Source organism: Pseudorca crassidens, chromosome 3, assembly GCF_039906515.1.
Source record: "Pseudorca crassidens isolate mPseCra1 chromosome 3, mPseCra1.hap1, whole genome shotgun sequence".
Taxonomy (NCBI): Eukaryota; Metazoa; Chordata; class Mammalia; order Artiodactyla; family Delphinidae; genus Pseudorca; species Pseudorca crassidens.
The window spans coordinates 109136701-109156330 of NC_090298.1; the positions used below are offsets into that span (position 1 = coordinate 109136701).

At 36.0% G+C, this 19630-nt stretch overlaps 1 protein-coding gene across 3 annotated transcripts in view; it reads right to left on the reverse strand.

Annotated features, from left to right (window-relative positions):
- FNIP1 (folliculin interacting protein 1) overlaps positions 1-19630 on the reverse strand; it is a 132506-nt gene that overhangs the window by 58526 nt on the left and 54350 nt on the right. For 2 of the 3 annotated variants that reach the window (XM_067731654.1, XM_067731652.1), the window contains exons 3-6: positions 9074-9208; positions 5367-5467; positions 5029-5103; positions 3609-3700 (exon numbers count right to left, since the gene is read on the reverse strand). In XM_067731654.1, the coding sequence (XP_067587755.1) occupies positions 3609-3700; positions 5029-5103; positions 5367-5467; positions 9074-9208 (403 nt within the window). The remainder of the gene's footprint in view (positions 1-3608; positions 3701-5028; positions 5104-5366; positions 5468-9073; positions 9209-19630) is intronic. The other variant, XM_067731653.1, reaches the window with a different exon arrangement.

A 19630-nucleotide genomic window follows, 5' to 3' on the forward strand; every position in this document is an offset into this window, starting at 1 on the left:
AGCAGCTGGCCAGCTAGGGACCATATTTCTCAAACCTCCTTATATACAGGTGAAGCTGTATGATTAGTTACCACCAATGGAATATGAGCAAAAGTGATGTATATCACTTTCAGGTTCAGGTGGTTTTGAAGGGAATGTGCCTTCTCCATACTCAATCTTTCCACTGGCTTTGTGTAGGTGAGCACAACCTTGGAGCCCATATTGTAAAGAAGGTAGAACTCCAAGAAGGAAGGAGACTGGACCTCTAAAACACTGCTTTAAGGAAAATTGTGAGAAAAAACCTCTATTGTTTTAAAACTATTATACATTCATTATCTTACAGCAGCTACCACCAGAATACATCTCTCTCTCTCTAACTACAATGGATATCTTCCCTTGGATATCCTACCAATAATTCCAATTCAACATGCCTAAACCTAAAATCATCAACTCCCAATTTCTCATGTTCCTCCCGGTGAATGGAACCAATATCCATGCAATTACACAACCCGATAGCTCAGTGCCATCCCTGATTCCCCCTCTCCCCTCACCTCTTCTACGTAATTACCAAGTCCTGTCTACTCTATTTCTCCCAACAAAGTTCTCAACAATTCTTTATCCTTATGGACACAATTTTACTCTACATCCCCATTATCTGTCACTTGGACTATCATAAGCAGCCTTCTAACATGGGTGTTTTCTCAACCCCACTGGCTCATCTGAATCTATTCCTACAGCAATTAGAATATTCTTTTGCAGATAAAAATCTGATCTGATCATGTTTCTATATTGTGAAAACTCTTCTGTTGTTGCCTTGAGAACGCACCACAAAACTCTCCAGCTATAAGAACTGCAAATGGCCAAGCACCGCAGCTGCTGTGTTCTTAAATTCACTGCCATGCTCGTGTAGGGCCACATATCCCACAGGCTGCGCCTAGCCAATGACTAAACACAGTAGCTATAGTAAGGCAGGCCCATTTTGGCAAGATATGGGTCACTTCTGACAACCAACTCTGACTCAAAGACTCGTCCACAGCCTTATCAAACCCTCCTTGGACTATATGGCAGGCTGGAACATGTCCACTCAAGCTTTTATTCCTCTCTTTCACTCAAGGCAAACTTGCACCACAATCTGAGGGCTCTCTGAACCCTTCCCAGCTCCCTCTTCATTTCTCTCACCTAGTAATAATAAAATCCTTGCATGTTTAAACCTGTCTTGGCACCTGTTAAAAACCAGGAGGAAGACCCAAACTAACACACCCTCACTGGTACCCAACTGCTTATCCAAAGCATAAGTCCAAATTCCTCAGTGTAACCCACAATGCCCTTCATGATCCGGCTCTTGCTCTCTTCTTTATTTCCTTTTACTTCCTTTACTTATATCCACACTGTGCTCCACCCACACTGATTTGTTCACATTCTTTCCACACTCAATGATCTCTTGCACTAGGTCTGTGCACATGTTACTGTTTTTTCCTAGAACATTTCTCTTCCCAACTGTCAGGCTAATTCTTCAAGTTTAGGCTCACTTCTTTAAAAAAGCCTTTTGTGATACTCCAAGACTGAACTGGGTGTTCCTCCTCATTTCTATCACAACATGCTCTTAGTCTTGTCCAAAAATTAACTACAGTATACTGCAATTGTATACTGTATTGTATTGCTTGTCTGACTTCCACTAACTAAAAATCTGTTGAGGCAGGAACTGTGTCTGGTTCACCACTATATTCTCAGGGCCTAGCAGAGTGCTTGGCATATAATAAGTGCTTGATAAGTACTTGTTGATTAATTGGAAATTTAAAGAAAATAAGAAATGGTGCTCAAATATCCTTGATTCACAATTAAGAATGTGCAAGAAAAAGCCGTTCATAACAAAGTCTGTGCTTTGTTAAATGCGTTAATTTCCTATTCCATGCTAAAACAGAGAAGTTGAGTATATCTAGCAACTATAGTGTACTTTACCTTTATACATAATGGATTTGTATTATTAAAATAGCTTTTAATAAGCCCCTTTAGCTTTGAAAAGTACCAAATTATAAAGAAAAAAAGACTTATTTCTGTCACATTTTTACTTTATTAAAATGAATGAACTAATCAAGTTAAGAAAAAGCAAAACTTCTATTTTTCTATGAAATGCATGCTTTCTAAAACACGTGTCTGACACTGCAACTAGCCCGTAGTAGGTACTTAATTAATAGCTGCTATTTGAATGAACATGAAGTATAAAAAATAATAGGATGCTACACTGTTAAAGGTGGGAGAAAAAACTGTTTTCTACTAATATGTATAACTGACATTTATTAAAATTAATTACAAATAAAAATTTCCACTAGGGCTTCCCTGGTGGTTCAGTGGTTGAGAGTCCACCTGCCGATGCAGGGGACACGGGTTCGTGCCCAGTCGAGGAAGATTCCACATGCCACGGAGCGGCTGGGCCCGAGAGCCATGGACGCTGAGCCTGCGCGTCCAGAGCCTGTGCTCCACAAAGGGAGAGGCCACAACAGTGAGAGGCCCGCATACCGCAAAAAAAAAAAAAAAAAAAAATTTCTACTAAACAGGAAATGAGTGAAACATTCATCCTATTCTTTTTTTTTTTTAACATCTTTATTGGAGTATAATTGCTTTACAATGGTGTGTTTGTTTCTGCTTTATAACAAAGTGAATCAGCTATACATATACATATATCACCTCCCTCTTGCGTCTCCCTCCCACCCTCCCTATCCCACCCCTCTAGGTGGTCACAAAGCACCGAGCTGATCTCCCTGTGCTCTGTGGCTGCTTCCCACTAGCTATCTATTTTACATTTGGCGGTGTATATATGTCCATGCCACTCTCTCACTTCATCCCAGTTTACCCATCCCCCTCCCCACGTCCTCAAGTCCATTCTCTATGTCTGTGTCTTTATTCCTGTCCTGCCCCTAGGTTCTTCAGAATCAATTTCTTTTTTTTTTTTTTTAAGATTCCATATATATGTGTTAGCATACATTCATCCTATTCTAACTGCTGTCCACTCTCTAATACACTACAGTTCGTTTTGCACTGGAAATATGGTCAGCAGTAAGTTATTTGATCTTTCTAAGATAAAACAAAGGACCAGAAATTTTAGAAACAGTTTGTCACTTTAAAATGTTGAACTTAAATAACAAACAATAAACTAACCAAATTACTAAATAAGCTGCTATTTTAATAAATCTCTTAAGAAACATCAAATTTGAATATCTGCTCATCTGAATTACAGGTCGAAAAAACAAGCACCATTTTAAAATTACTCTATGGTTAGGGAAAAGAAAAGAGAGAAAGTATAATACCTGTCTCCCTCAGCTGAAATATTCAAGAGAGCTAGTAAGGGCTTTTTACATCAACAAAAGTACTTTTCAAAGATGCATCGAAATTAAAACCAAAAAACAAATTAGGTATTTCTTCAGCAGTTCTCTTTTATCAGGTACAAAATAAACATTATGTTCAAATATATGAAAACTAAATTTTTCAAATAATATAATTATTACACATTCTTGCAATTTAAATCCCTTTTCCACTTCTAGTATTTGAAATTCTTTGGTCTTCTAACATTATTAAGAACATTATTATCTACACTATTAAGAACATTTTTAAAATGTATAAAACCGTTTTACCTATATTTCCAAGTAATCCATTAATAATTGTGTTATTATCAGCCTTTAATGTACTGTTGTCCTGATTGATGAATTCAAGACTGTCTTGCAGCCTAAGTGGGAGGAGAAAGAAATAAATTCCAAACTTGTTTTATGCTCTTAATGGCAATTCTTTGTATACCTCAAATTTTAAGTGTAAAACATTTTTTTTTTAAGTTTTAAGTTTCCCTATTAGTACTATAAACCAACTAATCATTTAAATCAGGGGTTAGCAAACTACACCCTGAGGGTTAAATTAAGTCTGCTGCCTGTTTCTGTGAATAAAGTTTTACGGAATAAACCACACCCAAGTGTCTGTCAACAGATGAATGGATAAAAAAAGACTGTCATGTATATATATAGACAGTGGATATTATTCAGCCATGAAAAGAAAAAAAGAGGAAGTCCTGCCGTTTGCAACAACTTTGGTCCTTCAGGGCATTATGCTAAGTGAAATAAGTCAGACTGAGAAAGGCAAATGCTGTATGATATCACTTATATGTGGAATCTAACAAAGTCAATTCCCTGGCGGTCCAGTGGTTAGGACTCTGTGCTTCCACTACAGGGGGCACGGGTTCAATCCCTGATTGGCAAACTAAGATCCTGCAAGCCGCAAAGCATGGCCAATAAATAAATAAATAAATAACTTTAAAAAATTTGTTTAATTAAAAAGAAATTAAAAAGCCGAACTCAGGGGCTTCCCTGGTGGCGCAGTGGTTGAGAGTCCGCCTGCCGATGCAGGGGACACAGGTTTGTGCTCCAGTCCAGGAAGATCCCACATGCCACGGACCTGCTGGGCCCATGAGCCATGGCCGCTGAGCCTGCGCGTCTGGAGACTGCGCTCCGCAACAGGAGAGGCCACAACAGTGAGAGGCCCGCGTACCGCAAAAAAAAAAAAGCCAAACTCAGAGATGCAGAGAGCAGAGTGATGCTTACCAGGGACTGGGAGTAGGGGAAATGGAGATAAAATGGTCAAAGGGTACAAACTTCTAGTTATAAGATTAACAAGTTCTGGGTGTCTAATATACAGCAAGCTAATTATAGCTAATAATACTGCGTTATATCTTGAAAGTTGCTAACTGAGTAAATCTTAAATATTCTCACCACAAAAAAGAAATGGTAATTATGTGACAGGATGGTAGCAGCTAAGGCTATGGTGGTAATCACTTTGCAATATATAAATGTATCAAATCAACATGCCATATACTTCAAACTTACATAATGGTGTATGTCAATCATATCTCAACAAAGCTGGGGGAAAAAATCTGGCCTCCATAAACTTTCAAACTGAAGGGATGGAATAAAATCTGAATTTATGCTGCAATCCTGAAAGCAGCTTATTAGTTTTCATACTCTGCAGATCTTAAAGAATTCATTTCTCCCTTGATCCATAACTACTTACGTATTGAGACTTCCACAGATGCTGCTGCCAGTCCGTGCAGTAAAAACTTTGCTAAGCATAAGCTGTGGAGGGGAACTATGAAGAAAAAGAGAGGGATAGAGAGACATCGAAACTGAAACACAAGGACCTTTCCAATTTATTACAAATAAAAATGTTTAAGTCACAGAGATGTCACAGCATAGTTACAACAGCCATGAAGTAGCATTAAACCCATAAAACATCATAAACTTAGTACCTGACATTCTCAATCTGAGTGAAGACTATATGAAATTCTCCCATCTTTAAAAAACTAAACATTCTAAAATGGATTCATTAAGAAAAATCAGAAAATCCCTCACCGGATCTGATGAATCTTTAAGGTGGAGCCTTTGTAGCTCATTGCTACTGAGCCAAACATCATCTCTCCAAGCATATTGGCATCAGAAGAGCATCGAGAACCCTAAACAATAAGCATAACATTAATAAAATTGCAGAATTTAAAACCTATTTCAAAAACTGATTTTTATTAATAATTCCTTTGCTGTATTCTACGTAATGTTTTTTTAAATGATTTTACATTGTATACACTGTTCTGCAGCTTGATTTTCTTCATTTCACAATGTCTTATAGATCTAAGCATATTGTTATACATAGATTCCTTTTAAGAGCTGCACAGTATTCTCCTATATGAAAATACCAGTTTATCAAGCCTGTTCCCCTTACTGACAGGCATTTAACTTACTTCCTGTTTTTTGCTATTACAAATAACGCTCAAATAAACATTCTTAGCCACATCTTAGGCATATGCAATGCTTCTCCAGGACAGATAACAAGAAGTAGAATTCACTGAACATGCTGAACAGATTTTACCGCTCCTATTGTGCAAAAAGAAGCATTTGCAAAAGGGGAAACTTGGACATATTTTGCATTTTTTAAAAAAGACTTATCTTAAGCATTAGAATGTCTTGTTTGCAAAGAATTCTGATTTAAAAAGTTATTCTTTTCCATTATTCTTTAATTGTCCTCATAGGAGTCAAAAAAATCTAAAAATTGACTCATCCATTTGGTTACTATTTATATACTGTGGCAAATACAACTAGTTAACCACTAAATATCTTATTCCTTATTTTTTGAAGTACAATTTGTTTCAAGGAAGCAATGTGCCCAAATGAAAAAAACTGCATTTCAGAGCCTCCCTTGCAGATAGGGGATTTCGAGTTGGTCTCTATATTCAAAGAGTTAAACCAGTGGTTGGAGTGGTAGCTTTCAGAACTATCCATTTACATGCATTCAACACAGTCCTGGTCAATGGAATATAAATGGAAATCATTGAAGATGAAGACACCATAAGAGGACGACAAGGCAACAAGTATGTACACAGTAACTGTGGCTAAGTAGAAAGATAAGGAAGCCTTGGTCTCTGAGGCCATCTTGAAGCCCATAAATTATCGTGCCTAGATGGCCTCTCTGCAGACTTGTCATGTGAAGAAACCAATCCCTAATTTGTTTAAGCCACTGTTTCATAGGATATCCCAATGCAATTCCTAACCAATACAATTAACATAATAAAACTGATGAGAAAGATGACCAAAAAACTATCTAAGATAGTAAATGAGGATTATGCACAAATTTCACTATGCCATTCTACCATGGGAAATCAAGAACTAGGAGTTTTTAAAAATACTTAAAAGATTCTTCTGAAGATAACAATAAAGTGATGAGGACCCCCATTTTACAAGTGAAAGCCAGGGAATACATCTACATACTATTTTTCTTTTTATAATGTGATTCTCTTTTACTCGTTTGCTTGTTTACTACCTGCCTTGGGTTAAAAAAAAATCTATATATTTACATTTTGTCACCTTTCTTAAAAAGAACATCTTCAAATAGCAATCCATTTCATTATACATACTATGTTCACATTCGTTTTTTAATACATTCATTGACATATTGTTTTTTCTTTCTCAGTGCTATAGTCTTAATTTTAATAAAGGCACAAAGTTATTTTTTAAGAAAAAATCACTTCTGATATACCTAGTTTACTACAAGAAGCAACTCATTTATTCTTGGGATTTGGTTAAGACAAAGTTTTTATTTCCAGAAGTCTAGGTATTACGAACATTTTAGAAACAGTAGAATAATTTTTTCAATGATAAAGTAGTTTATTTTTCTTTTAAGATCAACAATACCAATCTTACTTGGCAAACTAAACTGCTTCTGGATAATGAGAGAAATGAGAACCTTCTCTTACAAGCTCATTTTTGTTACAATGCATCTAACTCCATTCTTATTTTGACTAAAAATAATATTTCTTATATTAAACAAGCTACACAAATTTAAATATCAAGTCATTTAAACATTTTAATATTATAATTAAAAAAGAATTCTCAGAAGGCAAAATACAGTAAAAATAAATTGGTGTATAAATTTTATGAAACCACATACTTTGCTATTAAAGTTTCTCTCTGCCTGCTCTAATACATACCAAATAGTTATCATGAATGTCACTGACATGTTATATATTTTAATGTGACATAATCTATAATGAAGAATATAATTAAGAAAATGCTATTATCTTTAATGCTTTTTTAAAAAGGCTCTTATTTAAAAGTTCAATTCTTTGTAAGTACTCATTGCTGAAAGCAATAATCTGTAATACCCCATAAATCAAAAATAATGTTCTAGTTACCTGAAATAACACTTTATCAAGTGTAGTGAACTATATGCTATAATAATTCAATGCCTTCTTGCTAAAAAAGCAGATTTCCAAGACCATAATGAACCTACTACTAGAATATCTAGACATATAACCTGGGAACCTGTACTTAAAAAAAACTAGGGATTTTTGATGCAAAATGAGAATTATAATCACTCACTGCTTCAGGGTTTCTACAGTCTGGATCCATTTGCTAATACTATTTAACTGCATAACATTAAGAAGAAAGGCAAGTTTGTACAGTTGATCAAATTAGAAAACTTGTACATTGGCATAAGTATAATGATCCTACATAGCACAGCACTATTAGGAACTTGTTAGGGTAACATGCTTAAGATGGAAGAGGAATAGAGGAGGGCAGGCAGACCTATGTAGATATTAGGACTACATACTATGTAGGTAGTCCTAACATCTGGACTTTTATAACTTCGAAGCTGTTCCACATATACTGTCATGTTGATATGATATAAGGGTTAGTTTCTATCCAAAAACAATTACCTAAGTATAAATAATTTAAAGGTCCAGGATTCTATTTTGGTACTGCTAAATGTAAAATACCTGTGATTCATTCATGCAAGCTTGAATGACACAAATTCACATTAGATGACATTTGCTTATTTGAAACCAAGTACTGATCCTATGTAAAATATAACAACATAACATAAGTTTATAGAGAAGTTCCTACATAGTCAAATGATTGGTTAATTCCATATTTTAAAAGAACAGCCACATTAATTTTGAAAAATGAAAATGTACATTTCTGATAACATATACTTCAGCCATCTTTTAATTTCATACTACAGCTGACTTGTATTATATTTATCTTCATATTTCAATAATTAAAAAGTATATAAAATAAGACATTATTCTGGTAGCCTAAAAAATATGAAACGGGAAATAAAAAGGAGAAAATGTCCCTGCTACCTGTGCCCAAAGCTCTCTATGCTTCCCCTATCCTAAGATTTATCGAAGTTCATAAACTTACCTACTTAATTATCTGTCTCCCCAGCTATACTGTAAGCTCCAGGAGGGTAAGCACTAGTCCCTGTTACATCCTCAGTCCCTAGGATGGTATATAACACGTTGTAGGCACTCAAAAATACTTGTGGGGCTTCCCTGGTGGCACAGTGGTTGAGAGTCCACCTGCCGGTGCAGAGGACACAGGTTCGTGCCCCGGTCCAGGAAGATCCCACATGCCGCGGAGCGGCTGGGCCCGTGAGCCATGGCCACTGAGTCTGCGCGTCCAGAGCCTGTGCTCCGCAACAGGCCACAACGGTGAGAGGCCCACGTACCGCAAAAAAAAAAAAAAAAAAATACTTGTGAATGAATAAAAGACATCAGTGATCTTACCTGGTACTTAGGACACTGGTCTTTTACATCAGAAGATGAAGTCATGGAACTATCTAAAGAGGAAGAACTGTCTCCTCCAGGTTTCAGTTGGCAGCATTTCCCAAAGACTTTAACTTGAGCATCACTACAGAGCTTCTGAAAGGGAGACATTATTCCCATTCATATTTTAACAGATTTTCCACCATATATAAATTATAGCATAAAAACCTTTGGAAAAACCAAGGATGAAATAATTCAAAATAACATAACCTTACTATAATGACTATTTGCATTTTACTGTATTTTCTCCAGTACTGTTTTCTATTCTTTGTCTCATAGCTATAATAATATTTGTGGCATTTTTTAACTGTACTTTTCTCACCAAAATTATTAAATCACGGGAATTTTTCTATATTACAATGGTCTACACAATGTTCATTGTTGGGACTTAATTATATACTGCAGCAGTTTTCAAATTATTTGATCTCAAAAACCTATTCATGCTCTTAAAAATTATTTAGGATCCCAAAGGCATTTTGTTTATGTGTGATGTATGTATCAATATTTTCCCATATTAGAAATTAAAATTGAGGAATTTTAAAATATTTATAAATTTATTTAAATATAACAATATACCCATTACAAGCTAATGTAAGTAACATATTTTAATGGAAAAAAACTGGGGAGATGTAGGAATAGGAAGAGAAATGCAAATGAGACATATTTCAATGTACGTTCATATATATGTAAGTTTAATCTTTTGAAATGAGAATGCATCCATGTATTGGACAGTTACATTTTTAATAATAGCTGAGCTTAGGACCAGAAGGCTGTACCGTCTAGCATGGAAGAAGAATGTATTTCAATTTTTTGCTTTAGAAATAGAGACACAGACATAGAGAACAAATGTATGGATGTATGGATACCAAGGGGGAAAGGGGTGGGGTGGGAGGAATTGGGAGATTGGGATTGACACTACTGCATTATTGATAATATGCATAAAATAGACAGCTGATTAGAACATACTGTATAGCACAGGGAAGTCTACTTAGTTCACTGTGGTATCCTAAATGGCAGGGAAAAGAAAAAGGGAGGGGATATATGTATATACATGGCTGATTCATTTTGCTGTGCAGTAGAAGCTAACACATTGTAAAGCAACTAGACGCCAATAAAAATTAATAAATAAAAAAATTTTTTTTTGCTTTATTCCTCTTGTTCTCCTCTCCCTCCTGAACAGGTTCTAGAGCTTTCACTGCTCACAACTACCAAAATTGCAATCCACCAAGTTCTCTGGTACTCCTAAAAACATTGCAATGCTTTACCACAGTTACCAGTATGTTCATCCTTCAAAACCCAGCTGGCCTGACTTATCTACTATTGCAAACCACCATTTATCAGTGAACAAAAGTAACTGAATACTATGTGTACCAAGCACTAGCGAAAAGAAGTGAATAAAACAGTTCTTTTCCTCGTGGAACTAACAATCTAACAGGAGAAGGAGATATTTAACAAATAGACAAATTAGTATAATTAAATACACTATTTCAAATATGTCTAATAAAAATAATAATGATAGCAACAGTTAACTCACATAGCACCTAGTATCTGGTCAGGTACTCTTCTGTTTTACATATATTTACTCTTTTATTCCTCACAACAACTCTATGAAGTAAGTGCTATTATTATCCCCATTTTACAGATAACAGATTAAGGAGCAATGATGTTTATGTGAATTGTCCAAGAAAGACTTAACTTAGTCTAGGCAGATCAGAAATGATATTTAAACTGGAACTACAAAAAAGCATAGGAGTTAAGGTGAAAGAAGAAGAATGGGAGGGCTAGAAAGACATTCCAGGCTGAGGTAACTATATATGTCCAATCTCTGAAACAAGAAGCAATTTGCTAGAGGGAAGAAAGGGACAAACATATATCAGTTCCAGGACTGAAGCATAATTTCTGCTCCTAGAAGGCCAATGTCTATGGTGCCATGTCCCCTCACTAGACCATCTTCCAACAAAGCTGTTGCTGCTTGGTTTCAAAAAAGCCATAACTTAAGAATGGGAAAGAGAAAAGACACTGTACAGAGAAAGGGGTAGGGTGTGTGTGTGTGTGTGTGTGTGTGTGTGTGTGTGTGTGTGTGTGTGTGTGTGTGTGTGTGTGTGTGTGTGTGTGTGTCACAGCTTTTACATACACTTCTATGCACAATGTCTTATAGATCTAAAATCTCTACAACAGGACAATCAAACTAAGTCAGAATTGAAATACACATAACATGCCTTTCCCAATGTTCAATGTGCATCTGCATTATACATTAACCAGATCCCCTCAAGGTAGGAGGATGTAATCAACTTTGAGAAAAACAGTCTCTTTCTTCTAATGCCAGCATTGTAATTTTTAAAATTAATATTCCTTTCCCATCCTCTACAGGGGATCACACTGACTAAAGGCTCATTCTGTATGTGCATACCTGACTATAAAAAATCTATGATGAACTTTATTTATAATTTTAACTTGTCAATATGATACATGATTCTTTCTCTCAAAAACATACACCTCTCTAACTCCTGACCAGTGGAACAATTCTCAGAGCTTCTGAAAATCTGTCTCCCACGTTACAATCCTCAATTTGGCTCAAATAAAATTATCTTTATTTCTTCTTAGCTTAATTGTTAATTGAATTTTCATCGACACAAAGAAATCTAGATCCCACTCTTTACCCTTTTCCCCACTCCACACATTGCCAATAAGTAAAATCATTTTTATTGGTTTACTATTATCCTTCCAGTATCTCTTTTCAAATATAAGCATATTCCCTTTCCTTTTCTCTTACAGAAAAAGTGATTCAGTTCTGCCGTTGCTTTATTTTCCACTAATATCATAGAGAATCTTTTCATCTATCTTTAGAAATCTTCCTCATTGTTTTTTTTAAAAAAAATACAGCTACACAGTATTCCAGTGTGTGAATATACTATAGCTTATTTAACCAGTCATCTGTTAATAACCCTGCCAGTGGAACTGCTGGGTCAAAACATAAATACATGTAATTTTGGTAGATACTGCCAGACTACCCCTCCAAGGATGTCATTTCACTCACTCACTTTAACAGCAAAGTACTGTCATGCAACATTTGGGTTTTTGCCAATCTAAAAGGAAAGAACTAAAATCACAACATAGTTTTAATTTTAATTTCCTTATTATGAATGAGAAGAAGAATCTTATTAAATGTGTAATGGCCATCTGTATGTGAACTCCCTGGTCTTATCTTTCACCTAATTTTCTACTGAATGTTTCTCCTGTCTTGATTTCTAGGAATTTTTTATATAGAAGGATTACCAGCTGGTTTTATATCCTATAAAAATGTTTTCCCATACCATTTATCTTCTGATTTTCCTCATGGTAGTTTTTTTCTTTTTTGTTTGCTTTTGCTTTGCTTTGCCCACCATCCAAGTTATTTCCGTTTCTTTTTTTATTTGGTTGTCAAATGTGTAAGTCTTTTAACTTTATGGCTTCTGCATTTTGAGCAATAGCTAAAAGGTGTTTTCCACTCCCTGGATACATAGGAACTCATGTTATCTTTTTGTAATGTCACAGTTTTATTTTTTTTACATGTAAATGTTTGATATACTTGAGATATGAATCTAAGTTTATCTTTCTTATAATTGGCTAATTATCTAATACCATTTATTAATCTTTACCCTACTGATTTAAGATGATGCCTTTATCATATATTAAACTCTTGCATGTATTTAGATCTACTTCTGATCCTCTATTTCATTCCATTAGTCTATTGATCTATTTATGTTCCAATAATATATTCTTTTAATTATTGAGACTTTACAGTATATTTTTCAAATCTGGTAGAACTTACTCAACCTCACTACTCTTTCTTTTTCAGTTTTCCAACCTATTATTGCTAATTTCTTTCCATTTGAACTTTAGAATCTGCTATCTAATTCCAGATACCACCACCCACCAAAAATAATAATAATAATAACAACAACAATAAGGTTGCCATTTTTATGGAGATAGCATTATTTTACAAAGCAACTTAGAGACAATGGACAACTTTATGACATTAAGTATTACCCAAATATATATTTTGCCTTTTCATTTGCTCAAGTAAGCTTTTATGTACCTCAGGAGATTTTTAAAGTTCTAAACATATAGATTTTGTTAAGTTTATGAAAAGGCATTTTTTTAATTGCTATTTTATTTTTTTAAGGTGCTAAAAAATAAATTAATTTTATTGAGTTCCCAAATGCTTAAAGCACTTGTCCTTTTTTACTTAGAAGCCTCCATGCTCCTTTTTTTTTTTTTAACATCTTTATTGGAGTATAATTGCTTTACAATGGTTTCTTAGTTTCTGCTTTATAACACAGTGAATCAGCTATACATATACATATATCCCCATATCTCCTCCCTCTTGCGTCTCCCTCCCACCCTCCCTATCCCACAAAATTGCTATTTTAAATGGAGCCTTAGCTTCCTTCATACTTCCAATTGGAAGTTATTTGTATATACTGAGTTTACTGATTTCTGTATATTAACTTCTATATAGATTCAATTAACTAACCAAATCCTATGTTCCAAATCTGATATCACAATTACAATTCAACTACTAGCACTTGTACAATGCTTCTGAGTGTACAAAACTCTAACACATTAAAATTTGTATTCACCTTTCCAAAGTTATTTGAATCTGCTGATGTACAACTTTATTCTTGTATATAACCAATGAAGGCTGAAACATGTGAGTGACGATGTAAATTCACTGGGAACACATGCACTGGATTATTGTTAACACAGAAATAATGTCCAAGATAAAGATAGTATCATATGATCAAATCACACTTGATCCATTTGGCTATATCAGTGTTCAAAGAAACCACATCTCAATAATTTTTACATTTCAACTAGATGCTGAATAAGGTCTGAGGATCAAAAGTAAAAAAATAAAAATAAACTTTTACAAAAGAGAGAAGTTTCTTGGGCTTCCCTGGTGGCGCAGTGGTTGAGAGTCCGCCTGCCGATGCAGGGGACACAGGTTCCTGCCCCGGTCCGGGAAGATCCCACATGCCGTGGAGCGGCTGGGCCCATGAGCCAATGGCCACTGAGCCCGCGCATCCGGAGCCTGTGCTCCGCAACGGGAGAGGCCACAGCAGTGAGAGGCCCACGTACCGTGAAAAAAAAAAAAAAAAAAAAAAGAAGTTTCTTGATTACAATCACTGAATGTTCCAAAGTCATTTTTCACAGAATATAATAGAGTTGGAAAAATAAATGTTCTGAGAAAGCTATACACTGATTAATATAATTTTATTTCAGCATTGTAAGACAATATTCAGGAAACTGCTAATGCCTAAACTATCTCATCATTATGTATAGACCCAAAATATTGTGTAGTAAGTTTAAAATGATCATTTACATCACACAGTCCCTCTTTGCCTATATAGAACTGACATGATTTGATGTTCCAAAGGTATAAGTACAGTAAAGTAGATGAAAAAAATCACTTAATGATTCCAACAGCTCACAATTTGGGAAAAAAACATTTGTTCTGTAGCGTTCAAAAGGAACATATAAAATCTTTATTAAAGTATTTACAGGATTTTGATAATAAACTCCCTAACTTTTAATTAAAGCTGATCAAAATATGTCCTGGGTATTTACCATGTGTGAGGCAGTGTGCCGTTCAGGAAACAAAGGTGAATAACAGACAAATTTTTTACTTTTTTTTGCAATTTAATAACAAATAAACATACAAATATAGCTCCGATATAGAAGTCTGTGAAAGACTATAAACAAAGGACTATGAGAATTCTTATGTAGCAGAAAAGAGGAATCAGAAAGGATTCATAAAGTTGTGATACAATAAACCTTGAAAGAAGATAAATCTTCATCTAGGGAGATAGCACGAAACATGAGGATATATAAAACAACTGAGACTGGAAATATTCAAGGCTGTTTGATTTCTAGTCACTGATGAGTCTAGAGGAAAGTTTGAAAAAGAAGAAGCAGGCTTACAGGAAAATTTCAGAAGACTGAGAAATGAGTGGATGGTATGAGCTTAGAGCTGGTAGACAGATTACTACTGAGAGACTAAGAGACACAGAGAAGAGACTAAGAGATACAAAGGAGAGATTGAGCTGAGACACTGAGGAGAGCCAGAGAGAGAGTGAGTCAGAGAGGCTAAGAGACACCAACAAACACTGAGAAGGAAGACTGAGAAGGATCAAAAAAGACAGAGACAGAAAAAGACAGAAGGGCATATAAATAAAGGAGAAAGTAAAAGGATAATTATTTTGTTGGTGTTGGGTAAAGAGACTTTGTGAAGATTTGCAGGCAAAGAAAAAAAGCTAACAGAGAGAAGAAGGAGATATCAGATGGAGAGAAGACTAATGAGACTAATGAAGCATCATTTCAGAAAAGGTGGGCAGAAAGGGTTCAAGAAACAGCATGACACGACACTCACAAGGCTGTTTAAGACAAAAGGGAAGAATGCTAAAGAAACACAATGAATAGCATCAAGAGAAATAGTAAAGAAGTTATATGCTGCAATTCAATGGAACATCATCAAGCACACAAAAAAACTTCAATAAATATTTGCTAAAGAAATCATCAAGAGAGTATTGATTGTCAACCTGTCAGTCTTAGACAAGTTCTGCTGAGCTATTAGCAGTCTAAACACAAAAAAAACATGCCTATCACATTTGCAGCTAGCCTTAGATTTCAACTGTCTGCTTGACCATCTACAATTCTATGACTCTTAGGCATCTCACCACTCAGCTATTCAAACCAAAACGCTGAATTCACCAAACGCTTCCTTCTCCCTCATCCCCCCACATCCAACCATTCCCTAAGTAACAAGGTGATTTTTTCACTTTTTTTTTTTTTTTTTTTTTTTTGCGGCATGTGGGCCTCTCACTGTTGTGGCCACTCCCGTTGCGGAGCACAGGCTCCGGACGCGCAGGCTCAGCGGCCATGGCTCACGGGCCCAGCCGCTCCGCGGGATGTGGGATCTTCCCGGACCAGGGCACGAACCCGTGTCCCCTGCATCGGCAGGCGGACTCTCAACCACTGCGCCACCAGGGAAGCCCGATTTTTTCACTATTTTTAAAAAATTGACATATAAGTGACAACAGCATTATATTCATTTCAGATGTATGACATAATGATGCAGTATTTGTAATATATATTATGAAATGATCTCCATAATGTCTACTTAACATCCATCACTATGCATAGTTACAAAAAAATTTTTTCCTTGTTATGAGATCTTTTAAGATCTACTCTTTTGGGCTTCCCTGGTGGCGCAGTGGTTGAGAGTCCGCCTGCCGATGCAGGGGACACGGGTTCATGCCCTGGTCCAGGAAGATCCCACATGCCACGGAGCTGCTGGGCCCGTGAGCCATGGCCGCTGAGCCTGTGCGTCCGGAGCCTATGCTCCGCAACAGGAGAGGCCACAACAGTGAGAGGCCCGCATAACGCAAAAAAATAAATAAATAAATAAATAAAAGAGAAAAAGATCTCTTTTAGCAACTTTCAAATATACAATACAGTATTATTAATTATAGTGACCATATGTACATTACATTCCCATGACTTATTTATTTTATAACTGGAAACCTATACTTTTTACCCCTTTCACCCATTTTCCCCACTCCCTACACCTGCCTCTGGCAACCACCTATCTGTTCTCTGTATCTACGAGTTCAGTTTTTTTTAGATTCCACGTATAAGTGAGATCATACAGTATTTGTCTTTCTGTGTCTGACTCAGTTCACTTAGTATAATGCCCTCAAGGTCTATCCATGTTGTCAAAATCAGGAAGGTTCCCTTCTTTTTTACGGCTGAATTATATGTATTTTTTTCTTTATCCATTCATTCATCAATGGGCACTTAGGTTGCATCCATGTCTTGGCTATTATAAATAATGCTGCAGTGAACACTGGAGTGCATAGATCTTTTCAAGTTAGTGTTTTTATTTCTTCAGACTCAGTAATGGAGCTGCTGGATCATATGGCAATTCTATTTTCAATTTTTTGAGGATTCTCCATACTGTACTCCATTGTGGCTACATCAATTACATTCCCACAGATACTGCCCAAGGGTTCTCTTTTCTCCACACCCTTACCAACATTCGTCATTTCTTGTCTTTTTGGTAATAGCCATCCTAACAACTGTAAGGTGATACACAGTTGCAGTTCTGATTTGCATTTCCCTGATGATTAGTGATGCTGAGCACCTCTTCATGTACCTGTTGGCCAACTGTATGTCTTCTTTGGAAACTGTCCATTCAGATCTTCTGCCCACTTTTCAATTAGATTGTTTGTTTTTTTGCTATTGAGTTGTATGAGTTCTTCATATATTTCAGATATTAACCCCTTACCCAATACATGATTTACAAATATTTTCTCAACTTGGTAGGTTGCCTTTTCATTTTGTTGATGGTTTCCCTTGCTGTGCAGAACTATTTTAGTTTGATGTAGTCTCACTTGTTAATTTTTTATTTTGTTGCCTTTGCTTCTGGTCTCACATCCAAGAAAATCATTGCAAAGACCAGTGTCAAGTAGTTTACTGCCTATGTTTTAGTCTAGGAGCTTTATGGTTTCAAGTCTTATGTTCAAGTCTTTAATCCATTTTGAGCTAGTTTTTGTGTATGGTGTTAAGAAGCGGTCTAGTTTCATTCTTTTGCATGTGGCTGTCCAGTTTTCCCAACACCATTTATTGAAGAGACTGTCCTATCCCATTGCATATTCCTTGGCTCCTTTGTTGTAAATTAACTGACCACGTATGTGTGAGTTTATTTCTGGACTCTCTACCCAAGTGATTTTTGAAACATAAACCAGATCCCTTCAATGGCTTCCCACTACATTTAGAATATAATCTACACTTCTAACCCAGAGATCTATGAGGCCCTGAATATTCTGGCTCCTGTTCCATCTCTCTCCAATTTCATCTCTAGTTACTTCACATACTCCTTTACTATCATTCCAGCCAAACTGGCCTTCTTTTAGATCCTGCAATTCACTAAGCTCCTAAGTCACCCTGTAGACTGCATTTGCTGGTCCTGCTTAAAGGAATACCCATCCCCTACACCATGCCTTCAATTTCTTGAGATCTCAGGTTGAATGTCACTACCTCAGTGAGACCTTCCTAATACCCCTACAACCAAACTGATAAAAAATGGGTTCCTGGGCTTCCCTGGTGGTGCAGTGGTTGAGAGTTCGCCTGCCGATGCAGGGGACACGGGTTCGTGCCCCGGTCCGGGAAGATCCCACATGCCGCGGAGCAGTTAGGCCTGTGAGCCATGGCCCCTGAGCCTGTGCGTCCAGAGCCTGTGCTCCGCAACAGGAGAGGCCACAACAGTGAGAGGCCCGCGTACCGCAAAACAAAACAAAACAAAACAAATTTAAAAAATGGGTTCCTTCCTGTGGAATCTCATAAGAATTCTGTGTGTTTCTTTCACAGTACCCAATCACAATTTGGAATTGTTTATTTATTTGTTTGTTTGTTCAATGTTCACCTCCCTAAGAATGTCTAATTGCAGGCACCAAGAGGGTAGAGACTGCTAAATCTCCAAGAGCCTAGTGCTCTGTAGATACTTAGTCATTTGTACAACCAAACAATACTTTAAGAAAAGTTTGCAATGTTTTTTTTCTTGTCAGATTGAAAAAAGTGTCCAGAGAATGGCTAAGAAATCTAAACAAAGCACAATCTCCAGAAAATTAAGAAATGTGTTACTAATCAGAAGAACATCATAAAACCTGACAATCAAAATAACTCAAAAATTAGGCAAGTACTTATTATATGCCACCTAAGTAGATGATGAGGATGCTATTATAAGACAACAGACCACGTCCAATGTATCAAATTTTTCTAAGAACACAAAATCTCAAGTACAAACTCCCAAGTCTCGATAAATAAAGTTTGCCTATTAAAAAATAACTTTTTGTCTATTAAAAGTCAATTCTAGTTTACTGAAATGTTAGTGAAAATTGTCAGTTTAGGGAAGGAGAGAAAACACAATTCCAGGCTTCCATTTCCAGATTATAGATCCAGGCGATGGACAGACTTTACATCTGAAAGTTTAATAGAAGTAGCAGCAGCAAAACAACAACAATCACTTGGGTTTTCTTGGATGACCAAGTGAAAGGCCATTTGTTACTGCTAAACTAGTCATAAAATATTTCAAAATATGATGTTGAAAGTCAACAGAATAGATGTTCTTACTACTGCTGTATAGTATGGGAAAATATGATGAACTAAGGGCTACAGATTTAACTTGCTTTGTACCTTCAGACAAATAATTTCACCTCTCCAGGTCACACTTTCCACAGTCATAAGGTGAGAGGTTTGTACCAGATCCACTTTAACAATCCCTGTAGCTTTAGCCATATCTCATAATACAAGTATATAAGTAAATACATGTCAAACTAAAATTTTCTCTGGTACTAGACCAATGCAAATAAGGCAAATGTTTTTTCCTTTAAAAATTCTCAAAACCAGTGTTCTAAATTTTAATAACATGGTAAAAATGTTTTGTACTGACAAATAAAAGTACCATAACTGAAATCT